The sequence below is a fragment of the Rhagoletis pomonella genome, unplaced genomic scaffold, assembly GCF_013731165.1.
Source record: "Rhagoletis pomonella isolate Grant_MI unplaced genomic scaffold, Rhpom_1.0 Rhpom_scaffold_00002, whole genome shotgun sequence".
In the NCBI taxonomy this organism is placed as follows: domain Eukaryota; kingdom Metazoa; phylum Arthropoda; class Insecta; order Diptera; family Tephritidae; genus Rhagoletis; species Rhagoletis pomonella.
The window spans coordinates 67,693,800-67,720,341 of record NW_023458556.1 but is presented as its reverse complement, the minus strand read 5'-3'; the positions used below and the strand labels follow the sequence as shown (position 1 = coordinate 67,720,341).

Genomic DNA, 26,542 nt, shown 5'->3' with positions numbered 1-26,542 from the left:
AAATCTGCAAAAAATACTCAAGTGCACCCGAAATTTGAGGAAATGCTCAGAAAGTGGTAACACTACTTCATGTTACTCTTTTTCCTTTCCCTTAAATGTACCTTGTTTTATTTTAAATTTTATTTTAATAATTTGTATCCATAGATTTAAATTTTCATACATGTACATATACTACATATCAGCACTGTAAAAGACTAGGTCTTATTTGTGTGTATCTGAATAAATGAAATGAAATGAAATGAAATATTTAAAAATGTGAACGTCAACATATCTCGTTGTGGCAATGGAGACGGTTATGATTTAGTAACTGGATTTATTAAATCTTAATAGATAAATCTCCCAATGAAGACATAGTATAAGAATTGAAAGAACAAATTAAAATATCTTTTTCGTTTTTTGTTTTTTTTTTTAATGCATTTTAACCCTCGTCCGTGCGACTAGGTACAATTGTAACTTTTGCGTTTTTAAATTACAATAACTTTTTTTCCAGAAAACTTAGAGGGCTGGATCTTCGTGACATCTCTACATTTTTGTTGCGCCACATGTTCCCTTAATTTAAAACAAAATGGGCCACGATTTTCTGAAATAGAGGGCCGAGTTAAATTTACACCCACGTCAAAGCGCATAGGTACAATTGTACCTTCATATATCTGGTATGAAGAAAAAAGAAGATTATTATTATTTCTAATTATATATAATTTTTTTTATAAAAAAAGAGACACAAACGGAGCTAATTCATATAAGAAGCGATAATAAACTATTTAAAAAGTAACAATCGAGACAATTCAATTTAGGAACAACGATTTGGAATATACATTTTGAAATTTTTAGAGAGTTTCTTCGCAAGAAATACACGTTGTTTTTGAAACTGAATGTTCATCACAAATTGGATAAGCACAAGATATGCAAAGCATTCGAGTTTTACGTTGTTTCCTATTTGAGTTCCGACAGATATAGCAACGTCCAGTGATAGGGGAGGCTCCGGGGCTACCATGAGGTAATTGAAGGACAGCTGCTGTAGATGCCACAACGCGACGGCCAAGTACCATTTCTATTGCACTTCGAAGGAAATGGCTTCTCATCATCATTCGATTTGCACTTCGAGATTCGGCATGCATAGCTGATTGGAGAGATCTTTTAGAAACTTTCGACGTTGATTTTTTCCCTGAAACCGGGGGTTATGATTTTTGTAGATGATGTAGGATGCTAAACCAGAATTGTGATCGCAAGTAGCAGCAAATATAAACTGAACCAAATAAGCATCGTATTATTTTTGTTCCGGTCAGGGCTGCCAACTATCCTTAGCTATTTAGTGCCATATTAAGGATAAAAAAGTGCCAAAATGTGCCAAATAGAAAAATAAAAGTGCCAAAAAAGGTCCTTTATAACGCTTCCCATGTAGCTAAAAAGAACCACATTTCTAAAACAAAAGTGCAATGCCAAAATAAAAAGAAACAGTTGAATAACCTTTAGAAATTAGAAAATTTTAATTGAGAAAAAGAAGTACACGCAAAGTATTTCACATTTTGAAATATTGCTATTTTTCAAAAGTGCATTTTGGCACTTTGTGCCAAATTGCAAAATTAAGTGCCATTTGATGTAAAATATTGCCAAAAATGGCACGGTTTGAGCCAAGTTGGCAGCCCTGGTTGCACCAGTATGAAAAATATTGAGTACATACTCAAGCTCGGAACACTTTGACGACAGCAAGCGACAAGCAGCATCTGTCAAATTTTAAATACACACGTTCTTACGGACACAATTATTTTGACGACAGCACGAGATCTTGGCTGCAGGACTGCAATTGTCGACGTCGCCAAATTAAATCTATTTCTAATTTTGCCGGCGACAATGAGTAGATGTAGTGCTGCAACATTAAATTGTCGCAAAATTAATCACATATTCTTGATTGTTCATGTTTTTCTTATTTACTTAAATAAAAATACACAATTTGTGAAATAAATATACCAAAATGTCAAACTTTAAAATCAGCTGTTTGCTATGTCGCTGAGGTCTTCAAAATGTTTAAGAAGCTGGCTTCAAGGCGACATTTGTCGACAAAATGATGTCGCTGTCGTTACGTCGTGAAGTTGCAGTCGTCAAAGTGTTCCGAGCTATAGTCTGTTCCTTTGAACTTCGGACTAAAACCTGTGGAACTGTCAAACTACAATTTTACGCTCTCAAATGAGAGTAAAAGGAGAACAGATGCAGAAGTGCATAGGAACGCAAAAAGCACTATTTCCTGTAAAAACGTCAGACGGTTTGTTTACATGTCATTGGTACTACACCGATTTGGCTGAAATATCACTAAATAATTATTAAAATTTATACATATTCAAATATTTCGTTGTTTACTTCCATTTTTTAACAAATATAAGCTTCTTTGCTTTCACTGCTTTCTGTTTTTGTTTGCACATGTAAATCAGCTGATCGTTTGACACTTTTCATGAACTTACAGGAAAAAAATCTCCGGACTAAATCCTGTAACTTCTGACTAGGAACAGTTGCTCATTTACTCTCTCAAATGTGTTCCCACTTACAGGTTTTGTGTCAATAGGAACGACTTCCTGTAAGTTCTGACTAAATCCTGTAAACCGGACTGCTATTGGAACAGACTAACATATGTATGTATGGAGGGTACATATTGTTGTGGTGTACTCGTGCATTTTTCGGAGTGCATTTTATGCAGGCTACTGTGTTTCTATTTTTACTTTTTTTTTTAAACAATTGTCATAACAAAAAATTTGTAAACATGTTCAAAATAACGTGTAATGATTAAATGTTATCAGTTTTTATAAAAAAATTAAACCCCAGTAAAAATTCATATCAAAACTATATGAAGGTACAATTGTACCTTTGCGCCCGGTTAGCGTTGTAAGAATATGCGCCCGGACGAGGGTTAAGGTTAAAAGATTCCTATAGCCACAGAAAATATTAAATTAATTAGAACTACCAGAACTCTGTGGTATTCTAAAAACTCAAGATATTTGAAAAAATATGAAATTAAAAAAAAACGTAAAAAACGTGGATAGTGGGAAGGGACAAGACGTTGTAATTGTAGAGGGTGTGAGTAACAGGAGCGTGCTTTCTCTTTTCATCCAATCAAAAACGTATTTGAGGAACAGAGTAGGCACACTCCTGTTACACTCGCTACAATTATAACGTGTCGTTCTTTGATACCACGTTCCTATAAATGGACTAAAAAGTAGTAAATAAATAAAAATTATACTAAAAAGTCCAATAGAATTTGTTTTGATAACTTTAGATACTCTTGTAACCGGTAAATTTTGTTACCATCTCATAAGCTGGTAATAAAGTATTGCCCCGTGAAATATGCAATGCCAGAATTTTCACAATTCTTCATAGCTGAATTTCTGAATATTTTAACTGCATTACCAACGTTCCTAGAATCGCGGTGACAAGAACTGGTAACATTTTTTGGTAATAAAATTTTCCGGTTACTAAATTTTTGGTAACGTGCAGAATAGACCTGTTATTGGCAATTAAATGTTATGGAATTGTCTATGAATTACTTTCTACTTTTAGACGATGTATATAAATGTGGTACATTTAAAAGCTTTAATTTTTTATTTTTTTATACTTTTTAGTCTTGTCTGTATAAAATTTAATTAATAGAAAATGAGTTTTGATGAGTTACATACGTATTTTTTAAACTGTTAATGTATTTCATTCCAAATTCATTATTTTCTTGTTATTTATGTTAAATAGTATTAAAAAACCCTAGTATTCCAAAAAATTCTTTCGTTTTTGAACGTCACACTTTTTTTGGTTGAAAATACAACTCTTATTCGAAACTCACAATTAAAAAAAAAATAGAAAATCTGGCAGCAATGGAGAGAATGCGCAAAGAACGAGGGAAAATACAAAGGCAACGAAAATCTCTGTGGCTGAATTTATTACCCGAAGTCAGAAAAAATAAACTTGTTTATATTAAAATGCACAGTGATTTAATTGTTGGCAATATTCAAAAATGTCCGAAATTCGCATAAATATATGAAATGCATTTAAAAAAAACTCGTAAAAAGGAATGTGGAGTTACTAAAACTGAACAAGCGTTTCTATCTAATAAGCTGCTTATTGCTTCTGAAAAGAAATGATTTAGCGATGTTGAATTTTTGTTTTATCACTAATGTTTTAATAAAGTACATATTTATGTATGTAACATTTTAAATAAATTTATTGAATAATTTAATTTAAAAAAAAGAAAAATTAGAGGCGGAAACTCGGAGTTTCAGACTTGCCCCCTGTGAGGTTTGAACTCACGACCCCTGGTTTACGAGACCAGTGCTCTACCACTGAGCTAAAGGGGCAGATGTGTGGCCGTTGACAAAGTGCACATATGACATCACGCACAAACACACACAACTGCTTCCATGCAAAGCGTGCGCATTCATTTGAGCAATGAAAAGGAATAAGTTTTGGATACATATGTATGTACATATATATTACCTTTGCAATGTGGACATTCACTTAATATGACGCATAATTTTATAAGGAATTGAAAAAATTTGATTTGTAATAACTACATGCAGATTCAGAAAATTATCGCATTTACATTATATTCTGGCACGTCGCTTGTAGTCAAAGTAAATGTACATACATACATACGGCGCGCATACATATGTACTACGTATGTACGTACATACATACGGCGCTTCCATATGCAATGAAACAAAAAGTGGTAATTTCCAGGGCTGCAAACCGCTCCAAAAATCGGTGCGGTTCGGTTCAGTGATTCGAACTACTTAGAAAAAGCTTGTACCGGTACAAGAACCGGCTAACGAGCATCCCTGAACCGCGGCTCAGTTCGGTTCAAGTGCTTCAATTTCTTAAAGTATATATATATTACAAAAATATGACAAATCCATAATATAAAAATAAAATGTTTTATTATTGAGATCAAAAATGGAAAAAATAGGGACGCGAAATTTTATCAAGTATTGGCTTTTTTCTTTATTTAATGCTTATTTTTTGTAACCATATGAACCCAATTTTCAAACTTTGTGCAAAAACTATAAACATTCTGCCCAGTTTCATCTAAATTGCAAACATTTTAATAAGAATTTCTGGGAAAAAAATTTTTAAGTTTTAAGTTGATTTTTAGCAATTTTTCACGGATTTTCTCCCATACAAAGTATGTATGTTGGAAAATTTTTTTCTATGGAAAAAAAACAAAATGATTATTTAAAGTCAACGCGATCAAGGTCAAATTAGAATGATTTTAATAAACTTTTTAAGGTTTGAACAAGCCTAGTCGAGTATGTAGATTAAAACAGCATACTCAGAATTTTGAATTGACTTCAAAATCTTGGCTTAATGTTGAAACTCTCATTTTCGGTAGGTTGGAGCTTACACTATGTAGACCCTAACTTCTATATGTACAAGTATAGCAATGATCAAAATAATATTAGTGCGGCATTTGACAACTTTTCTTTTGTGGGTTTAAGTTAATTATTTATTTATAAAAGTATAGCTCGTTATATAACAACAAGCATCTAAATCCAAATTTCAAACTATGTACGAAAATAAGAAAAAAACTACAAGTTTCAACAAAATTGCATCAAAGATTCAATCTTTTTAATCCAAACTGCAAAAATCCGAGTTTTATAAATTTTTTATTTAACGAGCATTGTTGATCATTTTCTTCTATATAAAAAATCAATCATTATTTATATGGCCGAATTTACAACTCACGGAGTTGCCATCAAACAAAAAAATTTTTCCATTTTTACTATACAGTTTGCCTTTTTAGACCAAGTATTACAAAACTGGAAAAATGCTTTAGTGGATTTTAGAATTTGAACCGAACCGAACCATTTTTTTTAGTGGTTTTCGGTTCGGTTTTGGCTTTTCAAAAAAAAAAAACGATTGAGTTCGTGGCATGATTCAATAACACAAGGTTGGATAACCTGGCAGTTGTCTCGCTCCCGCATTCTGCCTTAGTCTGTGTTGCTTTCTTTTTTGATTTATAGAAACTACTACTAAAAGACATGGAGAAATATTGTATTCGTATAAAAAGTTCAACAGGCAACACTGCCGATAGTTTCATCGATTGTTTCGAGGAAATTGATTTTCTTATTGCGCAAATTCAAGTAAGCATGCCAAAAAAATCAAAAATAATGGAGCTATTTTAAATTAAAACAATAATTTATATATTTCTTTGCAGAGCATCGGAGTTATTCAAAAAACTGCGTTTTACAGCAAGTGCAGCCTTTACCAATAAGTTCTGCGTGCTAGGATCTCTGTGTGTCCGTCCACGTTTGGCTGGTGCAGTCCACTGGGAATTACAGCTGCACCGATGTATTTGGTGAAGTGTAGCCGTTACATACTTACAAGTAAATATACCACCCCATAAAAGTGAAAGTGTAAATATCAATAAAACTTTTTTCTTGTGCAGGTCAGGATCACTTTGTGTGTCCATCCACCAAATTCAATTTAAGATATTGAACATGTAATTTTTAAATGCAACAAATATATAATTATTTTTTAAAAAGATTAATTTATATACATTGTATCAATTGCATCTTTTCTAGTTGTATATTTCTTCATATTGCACACCGCCTTCAAAAGAGTCACAACTCAAATCATACGTTTGTCCGAAAATGCGAAAAACTATTTCTTAGCACATGCTAATCATATGGGCTAGGTCGACTTTACCTTAGGATTTTTTTTACAAATCATAACAAAAATTTGATCCAGCTTTTGCTGAAAGGTAAATAAAAGCTCTGTGTACATTTTTAGCGCATAATCTCAAAAATTCCAAATTTGGAGTTGTGACTCTTTTGAAAACGGTGTCTAATATAGTCCCTTTGAATGAAGGATTTGTTTGAATTCCATTAATTTTATTTAATATATACTGGAGTTTTAATGAAACCATGGTTTGTTTTGAATATTTGGTTTGTTTTAAATATTTAGGAATATTTGTCGATAAGATTTTACTTTAGTCAGAATTTCATGCGAATAAAATTCTCTCATTCTTCATTTATTTCATTTTTAATATCCATATAGCATGTTTAATACACCATAAAAAAGTTAATTCATTGTCTATTGTGTAGATCAATGGAATCTGCTTTGATATTTTAACTCAATATAATATATAAAAAACGCATTTTAGTACTACCAGACTACTTTTCTTACTACATTTTCACAAAAGGGGATAAAATGGTTACCCGCTTTCTCTTCCTTCTCAAATGCAACCTTGCAAGGCAGTCGATTGACACAAATGTTATCCAACCTTCTTTTATTGAATCTGGTACACTGGCTTTGGAACATAATCCCATCGATTAGGGGGTAGAACAAGTATTACTTAGCTTAAAGGTAGAACTCTATAATTTTCAAATATACCACTCTTATTGTGGAGACCTCCATAGCTTTTATGAAATATGTACACAAAATTATATATCGACGCTCGAACAAATGCACGAAATTTGTATGGATTTGTTGAGCCGCTTATTCACATTTGAAAGAGGATAATGCATTACTTAATGCAAATGAAGACGGTTTATGCAAATAAGCGAGCTCGTTTGTCAACAGTATAAAATGTATGTACATATATACACATATGCTTACTGCCGTCCCTAAATTGGAGCGCTATGCGTTGCGTTATCCATTGTCGACGAGTGTCAGCGCGCGCTATCCCCAAATCAACGCGTCGTAATTTTTGACGTTTTCTCAGATCCTCTCGTTTTTATTCTCGTTTCCTCTTTCACTTTTTTGTCCTTTCTCTTTCTTTCCGTCTTCCGCATCCAACTTCAACACGTAACGCCCTGTCAAAAATGAAAATTCCATTTGCTCGGCGTTAGCGCCGCGTTATTGTGGGATGCTTCATACAAATTGTATGGGCATGAGGATTTTTGACAGTTGTTTGGCGCTTGACGCGCCAATTTAGGGATGGCAGTTACATACATATACATATATCAAAATATTCAGAACGACGAGATGAATTGGTTCAGCTGTGTCTGTTTGTAAACACGCTAACTCGAACAAAATTTAGATATTTTAACGAAAGTCGGTACCGAAGTTGCCTTTGGTATAATTTAGGTTAGTATTAAATTTTGGCGAAATCTGTCAGTAACCAGCCCACTTCCCATGTAGTAATTAACAATATAAAATTAGTTTTTTATGAAATTTGCTGTTTAGATTTGCAATTCAAATATATCAACAAACATTTGTGGGTATTTTTGCACCGGTCATTGCCTATGGAATAATGACAACAAAATTCTACAATATTTCATGTATTAACTTTCAAATAAGCACATTGTCAATGGCTGGTTTAGGCTTTCTGCACATTGGTCGTCCAATCATAGTTGCTTCATCGTCGCAATCATGGTGCAACGATTACATGACGACTACACCTTCGCACACTCGGTCGTGATATTTCAATTCATTTCGCGTCTAAAAATTTACTTGGAGCAGGTATTTTCTGTTTTTCTGGTTGATATTTTCGCGAAATATTTACAAAAACCTGCAATTTTTAAAATATGGACTGTTCTGCAACAATTCCAGACATAATTTTTCAGTAATATCTCTTCTCTTCTTTTCCTAAAATTTGTTTTGTGCACGCACGCAGAGACTTTACAATTTCGTTATATTTTATAGTTAAAACTCTCAAATTTATTGAATTTTATTGCAATTATCCACTTCTTAATAATTTCCACAGATTTTGTGCAAAAAACATTGGCCCGTAGTCATATTCAAAATAAAGTCGACTTTAAAGTTAGTTGCAGCTTTTTTGACAGATATCCCATTGAAAATTATGTCAAAAAGCTGCAACTAACTTTAAAGTCGACTTTATTTTGACTATGACTACGGGCCACTCATTTTAATGCAAATATTAACTTTTTCACTAATTGAATGGTCGCCTCAAATAACGTTGTAATCGACAAAATTATAATTTTACAAAATAAAAAAAAAAACTTGTTTACTGACGCGCAAACGGGGATTTAATTTGGTTTTCTACTTTTTCGGTATAGCACTCTTCAAGAATCTTGCCTTTAAAAAAATAAAATATACACATTAATATCTTTAAAATCAAGGAAACTAGCTTTGAACAAATTGTCGCTTCCAACGTTATTTGCGGCGACCATTCAATTGTTTCCCATAAAATATAAACAAACAATGCGTGCACAACGATTAGTAAACGACAGTGCCGTACTTATCCGTTTCTGCATCTTCAATGATCTGCCGATAACTAGCCTACAACGACAAGTGTGCAGATCTCCTTTAAAAAGCATGCGCTCGGCTCAAAATTTTAGGGCGAGACGATAACGCAACTATGATTGGACGACTAGTGTGCAGATAGCCTTACTGTATACTGTGCTGTGTACTTCATTCATTTTACCCCCATGAACGAAAGACACATGATCACGTAAGAACAAGAGAGTGAAAAAAGACGATTTTTTTTAGCGGGTTCTACGCCATCTTGTTTCACTGGAAAACGAGCAAAAAGTAAACAAAGCAAAGAAAACCACGAAAACCATAATTAGCCAAAATTATTGTCAGCCACTTTAAAAGCACAATTTAGGTAAAATGATGCAACAAAATGCTTTAAAATGTGTTGTCATGTTGAATTAACTCTTCTTTACTTGAATAAAAGTGTAAAATAGTGGTGCTTGTGATGTAAACAAACGCTCAGCTGACGAACCCGCTTTCGCAAACTTTTTTCTCAAAACCAGTTACAAATACAAAGTCGCGTTCTTACGTGATCTTGTATTTTTGGTTCATGATTTTACCCCGGGCCACAATTACAAACCTTAGGCTATCTGCACACTTGTCGTCCAATCATAATTGCGTTATCGTCTCGCCTTGAAAATTTGAGCCGAGCACATGCATTTCAAAGGAGATCTGCACACTTGTCGTTATCGGCTAGTTATCGGCAAATCGTAGAAAATGCAGAAACGGATATAAACGGCACTGTCGTTTGCTATCGTTGAGCACGGATTGTTTGTTTACATTTTATGGGGAAAACTTAGTGAAAAAGTTAATATTTGCATTAAAATTGCATAAAAATTAGTATTTTTTGCATAAAATCTGTGTATATTATTAAAAAGTGGATAATTGCATTAAAATTCAATAAATGTGAGCGTTTTACCTATAAAATATGACGAAATTGTAAAAAGTCTCTGTGTGCATGAACAAAACACATTTCAGGAAAAGAAAAGAAGAGAGATTAATGAAAAATGATGTCTAGAATTGTTGCAGCACAGTCTATATTTTAAAAATTTCAGGTTTTTGTAAATATTTCGCGAAAATATCAACCAGAAAAGCAGAAAAAACCTGCTCCAAGTGAATTTTTAGACGCCAAATGAATAGAAATATCACAACCGAGTGTGCGAAAGTGTAGTCGTCATGAAATCGTTGCATCATGATTGTGACGATGAAGCAACTATGATTGGACGACCAATGTGCAGAAAGCCTTATTTTTACCATACGGCGTACAGTGGCGATTAGTAAATAGAATATGTGAATATTTAAATATTTAAAGAGTTCTAATTTTTTTACAACTAGATGTCTAAATTTTTTTCTTGCCAAAAGCCGGGACATTTTGCGTCTCGGCAGGTAGTGTACCGGGATCGCATGATCCAACTACACAAGATCTGACAAGATGAAGCATAAGAAAAAAGTAATTTCCTGGCTGACGTTTGTAATTTCGGCGTAATGTTATTTTCTTTGAAAAGTAAACAAAGAATATGAACACGAAGCATAAAGAAAAAAAGGCAAACAATTTTGTAGCACATGTTAGTGCGAACCAATTTATTATTTTGTACGTGTTTTTGCATCCAATCACCGCGCACTTCATTTTAATTACATTTGCACAAAAAATTTATTGAAAATCGCTTTAAAATCACTGAAATAAACCACCGACATAATACACACAAAGAAAGAAGCAAAACAGAAATAGCAAACTTCAAAATTGCGAACGTCACAATTTTTTTCTCAATTGCTATTACAAATGGCTGCTTCTCAACCGGTCAGATCTGTTCTAATTGGTTCATGCCGGGATCGGGACATAGCTCTTATAGCCGGGACAGTCCTACCGAAAATGGGACGTATGGCAACCGTGTACATGAGTCGATTGCAGTCAAACTGAGGTGACTGAAGTCGATTCCAAAAAGTCGAGTTTTTTTAGCGATAAGTCGATTTTTGACTATAGTCAGAGTCGACTTTTCCATTCCTAGTGTGTCCCTTATAATAACAATTTTTTCACGCAGTTTATTTTTATCGGTCCTGTAAATTTTATTCCAGTTTTAGGCTATCCTGCGGGGAAATTGAAAATAGTTAAAACAAGGTGGCATAATGTCTTTATCAAGTATTTTACCTTCGCCCTCAAACCCAGTTTGGGACAGGGAAGATGAACGCCGCGTTGCACAAAAATCGAGGATTATTGGTGCACCCATGGGTGCTTTAGTGTCTGCGAAGATTGCTGCACCTCCGTATGGCCAACGCAAGGATTGGATACCACGCACCGAAGCAGATTTCGGAGATGGGGGTGCCTTTCCTGAAATACACGTGGCTCAATATCCATTGTGTAAGGTGCACAACTTAACTATAAATCGTAATAGGTAAACACATTTTTTGCAGGTATGGGAAGTCCTTCTAATTTAAACAAAAAATCGAACGCTCTAGCAGTACGCCTAGATGAAAAGGGAAAAATCAAATATGATGCTATTGCCCGGCAAGGGCATGGAAAGGACAAAATTGTTTATTCGTCTATATCACAGTTACTCCCAGCGGAAGTTCTCGCTGAAGATGCAGAAGAACTGCGGCGACCCGACGCTGAAACCGTTGCAGATACAACAGAGGAAACTCAACGAGCTTTGGAAAAGTTAACAAATGCGAAGATAGCTGCTGCTATGCCAGTGCGGCATGCTGAGAAAACAGCTCCAGCACAGTATATACGTTACACGCCATCACAACAAGGTGATGCCTTCAATTCTGGAGCAAAGCAAAGAGTTATACGTATGGTTGAGGCACAACAAGATCCAATGGAACCACCAAAGTTTCGGATAAATAAAAAAATACCCCGTGGTCCACCATCACCTCCCGCACCGGTACTGCACTCGCCTTCGCGCAAAGTTACTGTTAAAGAGCAAAAGGAATGGAAAATACCACCTTGCATTTCGAATTGGAAGAATGCCAAGGGTTATACGATTCCGCTGGATAAACGTTTGGCTGCTGATGGCCGAGGATTGCAACAAGTTCATATTAGTGAAAAATTCGCAAAAATGGCTGAGGCTTTATACATAGCTGATCGTAAAGCCCGAGAAGCGGTAGAGGCGCGTGCAACGCTCGAAAAGAAGCTGGCGCAAAAAGAAAAAGAAAAGAAGGAAGATATGCTAAGGATGATGGCGCAGCGTGCTCGAGAGGAGCGCGCTGGTCTGCGTCAACCGGATGACCCAGCTGCTTTGAATCCAGAAACACGCGAGCGTAATGAACTGAGGGCCGAACGTCATCGTGAACGTCAACGTGATCGAAATTTGGCACGTGCAGCACCGGAAAAGCGATCGAAATTGCAACGTGAACGAGAACGTGATATTTCGGAGCAAATAGCGTTGGGTATGCCAGCGAAGACCTCTGGCAATGGTGAAACAATGTTTGACCAGCGCCTTTTCAATACAACAAAGGGTATGGATTCGGGCTACGGTGACGACGAAGTATATAATGTATACGACAAACCGTGGCGTGATTCCAATTCCTTGGCCTCGCATCTGTACAGACCGAGTAAGCAGTTAGATAATGATGCCTATGGAGCGGACTTGGACCGCATTGTGAATACACAACGCTTCGTGCCAGATAAGGAGTTTTCCGGAACTTCGCGCGGTGCTGGTAGTGCCGCTCAACGATCTGGTCCGGTTCAATTCGAGAAAGAAGAGGATCCATTCGGTTTGGATCAGTTCTTGAATATGGCTAAAAAGGCACCAAAGCGATCAGAGGATAAGAGTGATCGTAGTAATTCCGAGAAGAAGCGCAGGAAAGACTAGGGAAACAAATTGTAACCACTACTAATATAAGTTGAAGAATGTGGAGATTTATATACATATATGTTATGTATATATATGTATATCGTTTACCATCAATACAAAAGGGCCAAGTTGACAATTTTGAAACTTTTCAGGAGAAGAATACAACTTTTTAAATTCACGTAGGAAATACATTGGTATGGATGTTTGGCCTTTGCTTTGATTGGTATATAAGTTCTAGTAAATAGAAAAGTTACGGTTAAAATTCCTTCATGTATGACAACAATGAAGAATGTTAAATAAAGCAGTGAAATCCCCAAATTATCTTAACTGACGAATATTTCTGTCAAATTACAAGTATTCAATTGCAGTACTCTTGGACAGTTCCAAAGTTTAGCTCAAGAATTTCTGATTAAGAACATTACCTCTCCCGTTCAGCACATTTCCCCACAGTCAGAGCTGGGTCGTAATGACTCCTTTAGGAATTAAATTACTCCCAATTACAGATTACAAGGAATTGTAATTAGGAATCAATTCCTTCAGTCCACAGCAAAGGAATCGATTACTTTTTCAATTCCTTGAAGTAATTTCAAATGTAATTGGGTTTTTCTTTAATTCCATTACAAGGAATTTCATATTGTAATTGGAATAAATTACGTGCTAGTAATGTAATTTTTTTTTCCAATTCCTTTGAAAGGAATTGAAAATGTAATTGATTTTTTTTCAATTCCTTTACCTGGAATTGCAAGAGTACTTTAGTTTTTCCAATTACTCAAAGGAATTGTAAAAGTAATCGAGAAACTGAAAGTTCATTCACGAATATACAATGTGGAATTTTTGTTGTGGTCAAAGATTAAAATCGAAAGCACACATTGGACATCTTCTATGTATGTCTATATATATATAAAAATGTTGTGTTCGTATGTCACGGTCATCAAAACCCGAGAACGGCTGAACCGATTTGAATAATATTTTTTTTATTATTCGGTATAATACCAGACCCATGATATCGCAAAAATTTGGTGGGTTGCCACCTATTTTAAAATTTAATTAATTTAAAATCAATGAATTATTACAATATGGGTATTAAGTTAAAGAGGTTTAAGAAAGATAACTGCTGGAAGTATTTTTGACGAGGGTGGCCTCCTATTTGAAAATTTAAACTCAGTCAAATTGTTAAAAAAAATTAAATATTGCCATGTGGGTGTCAAACTAAAGAGTTTTAAGAAGGCTTACTGCCGAAAATATGTTTGAGGAGGGTTGCCATCTGTTTGAAAATTTAAATAAATTACATTGATAAAATAAATAAAATTTTACAATTTGGGTATCAAATTAAAAAGGTTTGAGAAAGATAACTGTTGGAAATATTTTTGAGGGGGCTGCCACCTATTTGGAAATTGTAACTCAGTTAAATTGATAAAGTAAATGCAATGTTGGCATGTGGGTGTCAAACTAAAGAGTTTTAAAAAGGCTTACAGTCTACCATGAACACTTCCAGAAATATGCAATATGAAAGTTCGGTTTATATGGGTTTATTGGTCTTATATATGTATATAGATATCACCATACCCAGTTCTAGTCCTCTACCACAAATATATGCAGTTTGAAAAATTCGGTTTGTATGGGAGGTGCCACGCCCTCTTTCTATATCGAAACTTTTTTTAGCTATAACCATCCTTGGAAAGTCTGCAGTAGATTCCGAAATTTCAAAAAAATCGGTACGGCCTTTCTCGAGCTTTGCGAACAGAAAAAAACGCCTTTCAAAATATATATTAGTATAGACTAGCCAAACTCTGCTTGTTTTGCGGGTTAAAACACTACTACCGATGAAAATCGATGGATAAATAAACAAGTTTGCAAGGGTTAAGTGAAAGTGCAATAATTTTTTGTATGAAATACTAGCAGGAAATTTAACAAAGCTATTGCAATTCAACAGTAAAAAATTTTTTTTTATAAATTTTTCGATTACGTTTTAAATTACTTTGAGGAATGGAATTGGAAAAAAAATCAATTACATTTTCAATTCCTTTCAAAGGAATTGGAAAAAAAATTACATTTTCAATTCCTTTCAAAGGAATTGAAATAAAAGAAATTACATTACTAGCACGTAATTTATTCCAATTACAATATGAAATTCCTTGTAATGGGATTAAAGAAAAAAACAATTCCATTTGAAATTACTTCAAGGAATTGAAAAAGTAATCGATTCCTTTGCAGTGAACTAAAGGCTCTGCCCACAGTATATACCAGACAACAGCATGAGTTTACTCACTTCCATCTAAACAGTATGAACTCATTGCTGTGAACTCTATAAAGTTAGTGAGAAACACCGTACAAACAGTGAGATTCATACAGGCTAACCTAATATTCACGCACGCCGCCAATTTACTGTCAAAAATTTCTCATGCGCATACAACTTGTATGAGACCAGCCGAAATTGAACGGCGTGCGTACGAAGCTAACTCAATTTCCAATTTTTGTTCTGCGTGACATTTTGATTTGACATTTCACTCAATGAAATCAAATACAAACGCACGCAAGCCAATTTAGGGTGACGCAAGAAAAAAATTCTACGGCGTGCGTACCAAAACGCAAGCCGCGAATATTCGGTTAGCCTGATAGTTAGTTTTGAAATCAATGTTTAGCTGCAGTGTACTCATTTGATTTCAAATATGGCATTTATATACTCTTTCCAAATCAAGTCAAGCGAGTGAAAAAAGCTGTTATGAAAAGCAAGTCGAGCAATCGAATGACACTCATTGACTTCAAACAATTAGTAGAGAATACGACAATTTTGAAAAAATGTATATTGATGAAGTATTTTTTTAAATATATTCGTTTTACTAAATTATTTAGTTATGCACCTGACGTACATTTATATAACTAGTCTACAAAAGAAATGCAATGTTACCTCATAAGACATCGGCTTTATAAGGGACTTGAAAAATAAGTTGCTTTATTATTTAAAAACAGTTGCTGTTGAAAACTAACAGATTTGCACAAAATTGTGCTTTTTTTATACCCGCCAGCAAAAGAGCTCAATAACTTTACCGAATCTGAGCAAAGGTACAGAAAAGAGAAATGTTTACAAATTATGAGAACGTTAACTGAGAATTCTGACAGTACAACGGAACCACAAATTGCGGATACACCTTTGTTACCTTCAGACAACTTTGAGATGTTTTCAGGTCTTCTTAAACAACCTACCTTTGTGAGCAGAACTGATAAAGCTACTGCAGAGCTGCGGCGATATGAAAATATTGAGGTATATTTTCATACGGACTTCGATATAATTAATTGGTGGGAGGTACACAAATGCGAAATGCCGCTGCTGCATAAACTCAGTCCTTCAAATACAACAACAACAACAAATGTTTTTCTTTGATACTTTCATTACAGCAGTTATGTCATGCACTTGTTTTTCAAATCAAGCACTTGGTATTTGAATCGAGCACTTGATAATGTGAATTACTCACTCAATCGACAAGGTTTTTTCAATGCTATCGCACGTTATGTTTGGAAATAAATGAGTGCGAGTGTGTGCAGATGTGAAAAGAAAGCGAGTGACTTAAAATGTAATTTGAGTGTATCCATGCAGCTCTCTGGTATATACAGCACTAAACCTTTTTGAGTACTCGTCTGATTCAGAGTTGTATACAAAATTACTGTGATATGAAAGGGAGCAACAACCGTGTTATGGCAGGGTGGCACAGATTATTTCGTAGGAAAACACTTCTTAAAATGTTAATAGATAATTGCTATTTATTTTCTAATATTCAGATATGCAGCTTGTTATTAGAGGCAGTGGCATGTGAGGCTCACTAAAATCTACTCATCATGTTGGAGCAGCTCCGGGTAATGGACCATTGAATGTGCTGGCTGAACTTATTACCACCATAACCAAAGGAATCTCCAACAAATACATGGCCTGAATTTATTCCATAGCAATTCATAGCAATTACTATTGTATGTGTGTATGATTCATATTATATTTGTGACGTTCAAAGTGTAGAATACATATTAAGTATTTTTGAGGAGCTTCGGGTGATGGGCGCTCAAACTTGGGTGTGCTTAATGAACTGTGGATGCGCTGGCAGGCATTAGAGTCTCTATGACTATACAAAGCTTGTTTTTTTTAATAAATACTTAAATATTTTTATTCGGAAATTTAGAATTTTACTTGATAAATTTACAAAAAAAAGAAATACATTTTTCACTAAAATATAATCTTATAATGGATATTTTTTTTAATTTTAAGTATATATTTAGTCTAGATTCAGACTTTTGTCGCGGCAACTCGTTATTTGAGGGAGAGGGGGAGACGAGGAAGGGGGTAGGGCACTCGTTCGTTTGAGTAATTCTAGTTGGCCGTTCAGAGCTGACAACAACAATTGTGTACAATAAAAGTTCTCTGTGTGAACGCGAAGGGCAACACCAAAAGAGAAATTGCCGAAAATGAGCAACAAAAGTTGCTCTGTGTGAACCTAGTCTTAAGAAAACTCCATTCAGTGCTATAATTAAGAATTGAGTTTTCCAGTTTATAGAAACGACATGGATAATAGCGCGATTTTTATTGCTCTAGCTCAATAACGCCGACACTACCTGTGGTGTCAGCGCATTAACCAGTGTACTGATTTGAACACGGCGCCATCTGAGTGTCACCACAGTACCCATCGTCATACAGTGTCATACAAAACACAGTGGTGTCATGTATACTTAGCCTCATTGCGTAAGTCGGAAATTAGGCTAATGAATGATAATGGATGAACTTTCACTTAATTATCTATTGTATGGGAAATGAATGCAAATGGTTATAATGCACGTAAACGTATCGTAAAACGGAACAATGTAAAATCAATAGATCCTTACGAATTCGCCGCGATTTGTTACGATTCGCCCCGTCCATTATAATCAAGGCATAAATTGTAAGACTCGACAACATTGGCATTGTCTACTGTCGTGCTGAAATAAGTAAACGACGAAAATCGTTGAAAACTATGCAGTGCTGCCATGATTTTCCGTTTTAGTACACTAGTCGAGTGGAAATTTCAGAAAATGGCGTGAAATTTTCGATACGATTCGACTCTCGAAAAACGACTTGTATTCGACACGACTCTCGCAATGAGGGCGATAATTTTGTATATTTTATCGACGAAAAGAACTTTTTGTAACCATGAGGTGGAATTCCCCTCAGTCAGTGTTGCCATGCGCGAAAACGAAAACGCTGGACACAACCCAAAAATATTCCTCGGGGACCACTTGGTAAAAAACTGCGAAAAGTTTTATTACTGTATATACTTAAAGGATTCCCTTAAACTTGTAAAGTCTTAAACCGTGTAAAACTCGTAAGTTTATGAGGCTTTTATGGGAACGCCCCCTTTGTGAAAAGGTGTAAATAGGTGCGTAAAGTTACTGTTTTATAGATCAACCAGGATGTTGTGAAGCAATTTTTGTTTCATAGTATTTTCCAGAACATTCCGCCATTTTGTCTCTACAACTATTGGCTAAAACACAATTGGAAATGCGGAAAATTAGCAGAACACCTAAGTCAATACAGTTAGTGCAGGAAACTCATTTATTTTATTCGCGTATTATTTTTTATTTTATTTTCAGTATTTTATCATACATTTTAGTATAAACATTTCGGCACCTCGGCAAAACTGAAGTTTACGAGGTCGTTTGCGCGTCAAATTTGTCTCCCAAATTTACGAGGGCTCGTAAATAGAGCTCCATACAAATTTTGACAGTTCTTTTACGAGGCTGTTAAATTTACGAGCTTTACGAGGTTTACGAGGCTTTTACATGTATAAAGGAAGACCCCTACTGTGTATTTCCCTTCTGAATTTTCAAATTGTTGTGTTCGCAAAAAGATGTGTAACACAACAAAAACACTTGATATAGCTAATTTCTCGTCTCGGGGCACGAAATGTGGTTTTTTGAGTCAATTTTTCTCACTCGACCGGGCTCAGCGTAGAAAATCATGCTGAAAATCATTAGCAAATCAAACTCAGTTTATCGATTATAGAATAACTCGATAATGATAAATGGTGAACTCGTGACGAGTTCTGTTTCATCAGCGAGTTCATTGTGAATATAAACAGGACAAAGAAGAAGCAAGGCAGCTCAATTTTGTGTTTTGGTAAAAATTTGTTAATTTTAATTGTAAAATGGCCACAGCATTGAAAAGGCCGCATTCCTTGACGGAAACTATCGAGATTGGTTCGAAGCCTCAGAAAAAAATTCGCATTCAAACAACAGCTAAGGTTAATAAGAGCAGCCATATATTGCAAATTTTGGCAGCATTGGAGGGAGTTCCTCTAGGTCATGGACAGCAAGGCAGCAAGGATCTAATCGAAGTATTGGTGAAGATAGCAGATGAGCTTGTATTGGATGATGCTCAAATTGCTGAATCACAAGATGTCATACACCGTCTAATGGAAATATTCCGCCAAGAGCGGGATGGTGACACCACTGTCCGTGTGAAAATCCTCGGCTTACTTGCCGATTTTTCCGATGTAGGAATACCTGAGGTGGTCAACGCTTTAGTCGATGGCATCATTGGAATATTAAAACAGGAGAGGTCACAAAAAGTTATTGCACAAGGCTTATATGGTTTGCACAAGATTGGCATACAAAATATAAAACTATTACCGTCAACGCATGTCACGAAAATTGCCCACTTTGCGCAACAACAGCTCACATCAGAATCCTACCATACACATAAATATGCTTTGTTGGTACTGTCAGCTTTTGTAACACTAAATGATGCCCGAAAAGGTGTAATGGATTTAATAGGACATTATGCAGATTCACAAGATTCGGGAGTACGTGCGCAGGCATTGAGATCTATATTATGTCTAGGCGAGCGCGGCGCAACTCTATCACCCACACTTTACCAACGTGCTGTAGAAGCTATGAAAGACGATTATGAATGCGTACGGAAAGAGGCACTGCAATTAGTATTCCAACTGGGCATAAGACATCCCGACCACATGATACCTGGTGAAGGGGAGGAAGACGAGGAAATACGCCTGATCGATGCCGCATTTGGTAAAGTCTGTGGAGCACTCTGCGACCTTTCTATACAGATACGTACACAAGTATGTATACTTTAACTTGTATTCTACCGTGTCTTTTTGAAATGCTTTACTACATTTTTAGGCTGCAGAGCACTTAGGTCTTATGACGCTAGTCAGTTCAGAGTTTTTGCATCAGACTTTGGATAAAAAATTAATGAGCAATTTACGTCGAAAGAAAACGGCCCATGAACGTGGTGCACAATTAGTGGCGAGTGGTGAATGGTCGACTGGGAAACGGTGGGCTGATGACGCACCGCAGGAACGACTTGATTCTAAATCTATATCGCTTGTAGCCAGTGGGGCTTGTGGGGCGCTAGTGCATGGGTTAGAGGATGAATTTTTAGAAGTGCGCACAGCTGCAGTGGATTCAATGTGCAAATTGGCTTTATGCAACCCAGATTTCGCAGTAACATGTCTGGATTTTCTAGTAGATATGTTCAACGATGAAATCGAAGATGTACGCCTGAAAGCAATTTATAGCCTTACCGCCATAGCGCGCCATATTGTGTTACGCGAGGATCAACTAGAAATAATGCTGAGTTCATTGGAAGACTATTCAGTCGATGTACGCGAGGGATTGCACTTGATGTTGGGAGCTTGTCGTGTTTCCACACAGGTAAACGGAAACGCAAAAAAATGTATTCTGAATTTCTGGCAGTAAACTTAGCTTTTAACCTTTTTGGGTTGTGTATTTTAAATAGTTATAACCGGGATGCATTTTATTGTGCTGTTTTTATATTAACTTTTATTTCAGGCATGCCTTCTGATGGTTGTGCAAAAATTGCTTGATGTGCTTTCCAAATATCCTCAAGACAAGAACTCTACTTTTGGTTGTATGCGCAAAATTGGGCAGAAGCATCCCGACCTCTGCATGGCCGTCACATCCCACCTCCTGCAAGATCATCCGTTTTTTGACAGCGCAGAACGTGACGTAGAAGACCCCGCCTACCTTTGTATACTGATTTTACTTTTCAACGCCGCAGAGCACTTAGTGCCGTTAATAAGTTTGTTTCCAGATGTAACACTGAAACACTATGCGTATATTCGCGACGCTATGCCCCAAATCGTACCTCAATTACCCATTGAAGGTGCCTCCACTACGAAACCTATCAACCCTTTAAAAGGCGCACAGAGTTCACGAGAGTACTTAAATACAATACTACAACATATACACGATATTTTTAGTATAGTTCGCGATCGAGTTCCATTGTTGAAGACAGCCCAGAGCAATTTGCAACGTCTAGGTGCAATCGATCCGGAAATGTTCGGTACTGCAAATTTTTTGGAAACATTCTTGGCGGGGCAAATACAATTGGATCAGCTTCAAAGCTGCACAAATACGCAGCGCAGTCGCGCACCACTAAAAGAGTCATTAGCGCAACTGATACGTAATTGCCTTAAATTGCAACACATCTTCTCTGGGCTCACATATGGTGACATGTTACTTGTAAAGCAAATTTGCTTGCGCGCTTGTGCACTGCATCTTGTGCTTATTGTGCGGGATCGCTCTCAAAGTGCACTTGGCCCCTGTCAGATGCTACTTCAAACTGCTGCAGACATCAGCAACTTCCTAGATGACAAGGAAGAGTTCCAACCAGATCCATTTACAACATCATTGCTTACGCAGTTAAGTAACATTTCGGATCCAAAGCCCGGAAGAGTATTTCGCGAAATTTTGCCGCTAGTACAAAGAGCTTCGCCCGTGCGTATTCCACCGGCGAATGTCAACATACGTATGTGTGTAGCACGAATTATCGAGCCATGTGCACAAATGGCACAGGACAATGTTATTAAAGTAACTGCTGGATTAATTGCAGCGCTTCCTTTTGTTGCGGAATTTGACAATTTACAAGAAACTCAAAAACAAGAAATGCGTATCAAAATTAAATATCCTGATCAACATGTTCACACGGTGGTGCCAAAGTTGTCCGACTTCAAGAAAATTATGACCGAGCAGGGCGAGCACGAAACTAGCATGCGATTGCGTACTACTATTTTGCTCTCGCATAGCGTCTGGACAGAGGCATCGTCGGTCGACATTACGTTGTGCTTATCTGTGAGGCCGGGTACTGAGTTAGAGTTGTGTAAACCCGCCAAAATACTATTCGCACCAAAACCAGTTCGACGTGGCATATAAGATGGCAATAGAAACAGTTTTGGCATGCATGTATGTATGGATGTATATATGCACCAATGTATGTATGTATAATCTCGATAAGAAATTTAAAGTAAATTACATACCAATTTGTGTATTAGAAATAAATGTAAATGATCTGTATTGAAGAAAAAGTAAGACATTTATTTTCCATAAACAATAAAAAAAATGTATTAACAACAATTACTGATACAACATATTTAATTTTATTTCATTATTCTAAGTTCATATCCTAAATATCTTGTACATGTAATCATAAAAAAAAAATTACAGATATATTATCACATAAAATTTACTCATTTAATTATTTCAAACACAAATTTTTTCAACATTTCCTCATTTCTAATTAATTTTTTATTTCAACTACCACCTCAAGTGTCCCTTCGCATACGCTCGATCGGTTTACGTCCTTGTATCCGAAAACGCTTTGGTCCTAAAGAGCTGTCTGAACTTGGAGAAACTGGATCACTATAATTGCGTTGATAATGATAATTTGAAATTGATTTTGTATCTGTCGTATAGGAGCGCTTTCGTTTCTGTGTAATTTGTTCTTCTTCATCAATCATGGACTGTGTGCGAATTAGAGAACCTACAAAGAAATTGTAATAAAACTATCTCTTTGCTTAACTGTTTTACCTTAAAGGAGGGTTTTCACAATGTCAGATTAGAGTTGGGCGTGATTATTATTAAGTTTTATAATGTTGTAACGGCACACATATGTACATATGTTTTCCAAATACGAATATAATCATGAATATAACTAGAAACTCCAAGCTGACATTGGAGTCTCTCCATAAATGTAATAAGGGTGATGCCATGTTAAATAAAAGATTTATCATGCGGACTTTCTGAATTAACAAACACTTTTTTCATTGCTTTAATAATAATAACAATAATAACAATCGATTGGCGTTTACACAATGTGGTTGTTCACACTTGCCTGGTTATCAGATTATGTGGTTAAGAATTATTATTCTATGGTGTATTTTATTGGTCTAAACTGAATAAAAAATATGACCAGATAACGTGATAACCAGACAAGTGTGAGCAACCTCAATATGCTAGTGTTTGGCCGAGCTTCTCCGATATGTGGCGTGCGCCTTGATGTCACACAAACGCAGGAACAGTGGTGTAACTATATCATCTGAGGACCGTGGCAAATTCTTTAAACCACATACAGTGACGGGCAAAACTGTAACATGGTTTAACACTTTTTATTTCAACCACCGCTATATTTCCAAGTTCTAACGACTTTCATCCTTTTGTTGAATATTCTTGTTGGTACATCCCTACTCCCTCTCTCATAATGATTTGAAGTCAATACAACAACAATAAAAAACCAGCAGACAAAAATGTAAATTAAGGCAGATGTTACAGTTTTGCACTCACTCTCAGTTTTGCATTTGACAGTTATCTTTTACTTAGTTGGAAGTCAGATGACTTTTTTCTATATTGTATTTTATTGAAGAAGGGATCACCAGTAAATAACATAGTTAATCAGGAACCATAAATGTAAATAATAGATTTACTGCGGAAAGGCGGAACCGCACGAAAAGTGGCACAAAATTTTGGTATTTTCTACTTAAAAATGTTAAGACTTAGAAAAAATATAGCCTAAGTGTTCCCAAGGACAAAGGAAGTCTGTTAAAAAATATTACGGTACGATATCTTGTGAACTTAGAAGCAAGTAGCGATGCAGCCACTATTACAGAAGCGCTTAAGGTATTAAACTTTAATGCAAATCAATAGACAGCGAGGCGAAGAATTGCCAATTTGAGCTCAAAGGCATCATAAAGAAGAAAAAAGCAAATTTGATCATAATACATGTGCGAGTGTGGCAGCATTTCGCTGCATCGCACGAAAACCGAACTGTTGCCTATTGGGATATGTTAGGCCGTTCAGAATGCAATAAAAAACATATTTTTAAGTTTCAATTGAAGGTTATTTGGTCTGACAAGACTAAATTAATCGCTTTCAATCAGATGGCCGGGCATGGTATTGGATCAAAGACCCAAATTAAGCCTAAGCGCATCATGTACTGCAAACTGTGAATCACAGTGGTAGGATCTTAATTGTTTGGGGTTGTATTTCAAAAATTTTATTGGTCCGTTAGTACGCATTATGCGTAAGGAACAGTATCTGTTCATATTTCAACAAAATTTGCAAGATGTAGTCGAAAAATGAGAGTTTCTGCTGAAAAATCACCCAAAACATACTGCATATGTTCGCAAAGACTGGATACAAAAGCAAAAATTTGCTAATTTGAAATGACCTCCACAAACCGCGGACATGAATCTCATCGAATTTGCGAAATCAACTAAAAGCACAGCTTAATAAGTATCAAAGTCCGTAAAATCGAGTACATGAGCTGTGAAAGCGAACTAAGGATATACCTCCAGAATTTTTACAAAGATACAAATAAGGTATGCCAAATCACATCCAGGAACTGAAACAGGCAAAAGAGTACTGAACATTGTGTTAGTAGTTCTTTTTTTCGTGAAAATTGTTAAAAAGCTCTTAAAAATATATGAGTGCAAAACTGTAACATCTGCCTTAATTTACATTTTTGTCTGCTGATTTTTTTATTGTTGTTGTATTGACTTCAAATCATTAGGGAGTAGGGCTGTACCAACAAGAATATACAGCAAAAGTATGAAAGTCGTTAGAACTTGGAAATATAGCGGTGGCTGAGACAAAAAGTGTTAAACCATGTTACAGTTTTGCTCGTCACTGTAAGTAGTTACCCAACACTATTAACAATGTGTTCACTTTACCGCCCTATTCCCACACCACTGACAAAACTCAGCGGCTGACTATTGCCTTTACTACTGCGCCTAATACTATGCCGCAAATTTATTTTAAGCTGTCGTATGACAATTGTCAGTTTTATTGTTATGACCTACTGAGTAAGTGACAACGGTGAAACAATGTTTATATTGTGTTTTAGGCGCAGTAATTGTGACAATAGTCATATGATGAATTTTGTCAGTGTTGTGGGAATAGGGCGGTTAGTTAAATATCTAATCAATTTGGTTTTCAATAACATGGGTTTATACATTGCAAATTTACAATCTAATTTTGATAAGATATTTATTAATAAAATTTCATCAAAGTTTAAAGATAAAGCCATAGAATTTTCAATAGACAGAATAGCCAAGTTACGTAGCCTTTCTTGTTCCATAGAGTATCTCAAATAGGTTTTTATTAATTTTAGTTTCAAAAATGATCGTTCAGCACAGGAATTGGAACAAATAACATTAATGCAGTACATAAAATAAAGTATATGTATATGGGCATTTCCAACGGTCGTACGTATGTTCCACTATGGCTGAAACGTTTGTGGTTTTGGTTTTAGTTTGTGTTAGAATTTTATTATATTAAACTGCAGTGCAAGGCGGATATGTTTTACGTATAAACATGTTGTGCTTGTTTCGTGGAGTGACTTCTGTCTGATCTCGTCCAAAATGATATACATATATATGCGATAAAAGGGCATTATATCTACTTTCCCTTGGTGTATGCTGTTTGATAAAATTACTATTTTCAGACGTCATCAAAGTCAAAAATGAATAAATATTCATCGTGTGGATGGAACGGAACTCCATTTTTTTAAAAGGGATATACATGCTTATACCACAGATTCGGATTATGCGGACAAAAACACGTGACTTTTGTCAGAAACGTTTCACTGGAATGGAGTTCCGGTTAAAATAATGGACTTCCGGTATGTTTAACCCACTTCCGGTCGAGACTGGAAGTCGGTAATACGACCAAAAGATAAAGCATCCCCGACTTGGTAGTTCATATTTTTTCCCGTTTTCCAATAAAAACATTGTCCTCCATTTTAGGAGGGGTGGACGGATGGTCTGGGACACCCGGTATATGGGCGGTGGGTGTGGTTGTGGGCCTATTTCGTTGATTTTCAAACCGACGTCTTTTAAGGTTCTCGGAAGCATGTGTTGCTTTTTGGTCGCAGAAAATGCTTATTTCAGCTATAGTGCGTTCGTACGCTTTTGAAGTTAAAAAACAAGGAAAACATAAATATTTATTTTTAATATTTTTATTGAGCTTTGTGCCACGATTGTTTATTAGGAAAAATTGAAAAAGCAACAAAGTCTAAAGTTCAAAGTCAGAAGCGTTAACCACTGAGCTATGTACATCCCGTAAACTCTTGTTGCTAATTCATTTTCCTTATTCAACCAACTACTATCAAGTGCAGCTGATTTGACTCTATTTAAACTCGACAGCGTGGTTGTTGTCAATTATATACATCCATTTGCATATTTTGCTTTTTTGTATAGCTTCAGGCAGGCTCTTCCTAAACTATG

The 26,542-nt window shown here is 35.8% G+C and overlaps 3 protein-coding genes, 1 long non-coding RNA gene and 1 other non-coding gene across 5 annotated transcripts in view; 3 read left to right on the top strand and 2 right to left on the bottom strand.

Annotated features, from left to right (window-relative positions):
• Window positions 1-4,259: 4,259 nt before the first annotated feature.
• Window positions 4,260-4,331, bottom strand: Trnat-cgu. Its single transcript has one exon. It is a non-coding gene; the product is annotated as a tRNA-Thr (tRNA).
• A 1,614-nt stretch (window positions 4,332-5,945) lies between these two features.
• Window positions 5,946-6,520, top strand: LOC118734712. Its single transcript, XR_004992412.1, has 3 exons — window positions 5,946-6,113; window positions 6,188-6,356; window positions 6,419-6,520. It is a non-coding gene; the product is annotated as an uncharacterized LOC118734712 (long non-coding RNA).
• A 4,669-nt stretch (window positions 6,521-11,189) lies between these two features.
• On the top strand, window positions 11,190-13,314 carry LOC118734018 (puff-specific protein Bx42). The gene is made up of 2 exons (XM_036463701.1): window positions 11,190-11,548; window positions 11,602-13,314. The coding sequence occupies exons 1-2, from the start codon at window positions 11,317-11,319 to the stop codon at window positions 12,999-13,001; spliced, it is 1,632 nt and encodes a 543-aa protein (XP_036319594.1). The 5' UTR covers window positions 11,190-11,316; the 3' UTR covers window positions 13,002-13,314.
• A 5,736-nt stretch (window positions 13,315-19,050) lies between these two features.
• On the top strand, window positions 19,051-22,428 carry LOC118734016 (integrator complex subunit 4). The gene is made up of 3 exons (XM_036463700.1): window positions 19,051-20,080; window positions 20,142-20,675; window positions 20,814-22,428. Exons 1-3 carry the CDS (start codon window positions 19,148-19,150, stop codon window positions 22,194-22,196), a joined length of 2,850 nt encoding a protein of 949 aa, XP_036319593.1. The 5' UTR covers window positions 19,051-19,147; the 3' UTR covers window positions 22,197-22,428.
• A 15-nt stretch (window positions 22,429-22,443) lies between these two features.
• The window catches only part of LOC118754438 (mitosis initiation protein fs(1)Ya), a 25,383-nt gene continuing 21,284 nt past the window's right edge, over window positions 22,444-26,542 (bottom strand). The window contains exon 4 of the mRNA XM_036489317.1: window positions 22,444-22,803. Within this exon, the coding sequence (XP_036345210.1) occupies window positions 22,586-22,803 (218 nt within the window). The 3' untranslated portion in view covers window positions 22,444-22,585. The remainder of the gene's footprint in view (window positions 22,804-26,542) is intronic.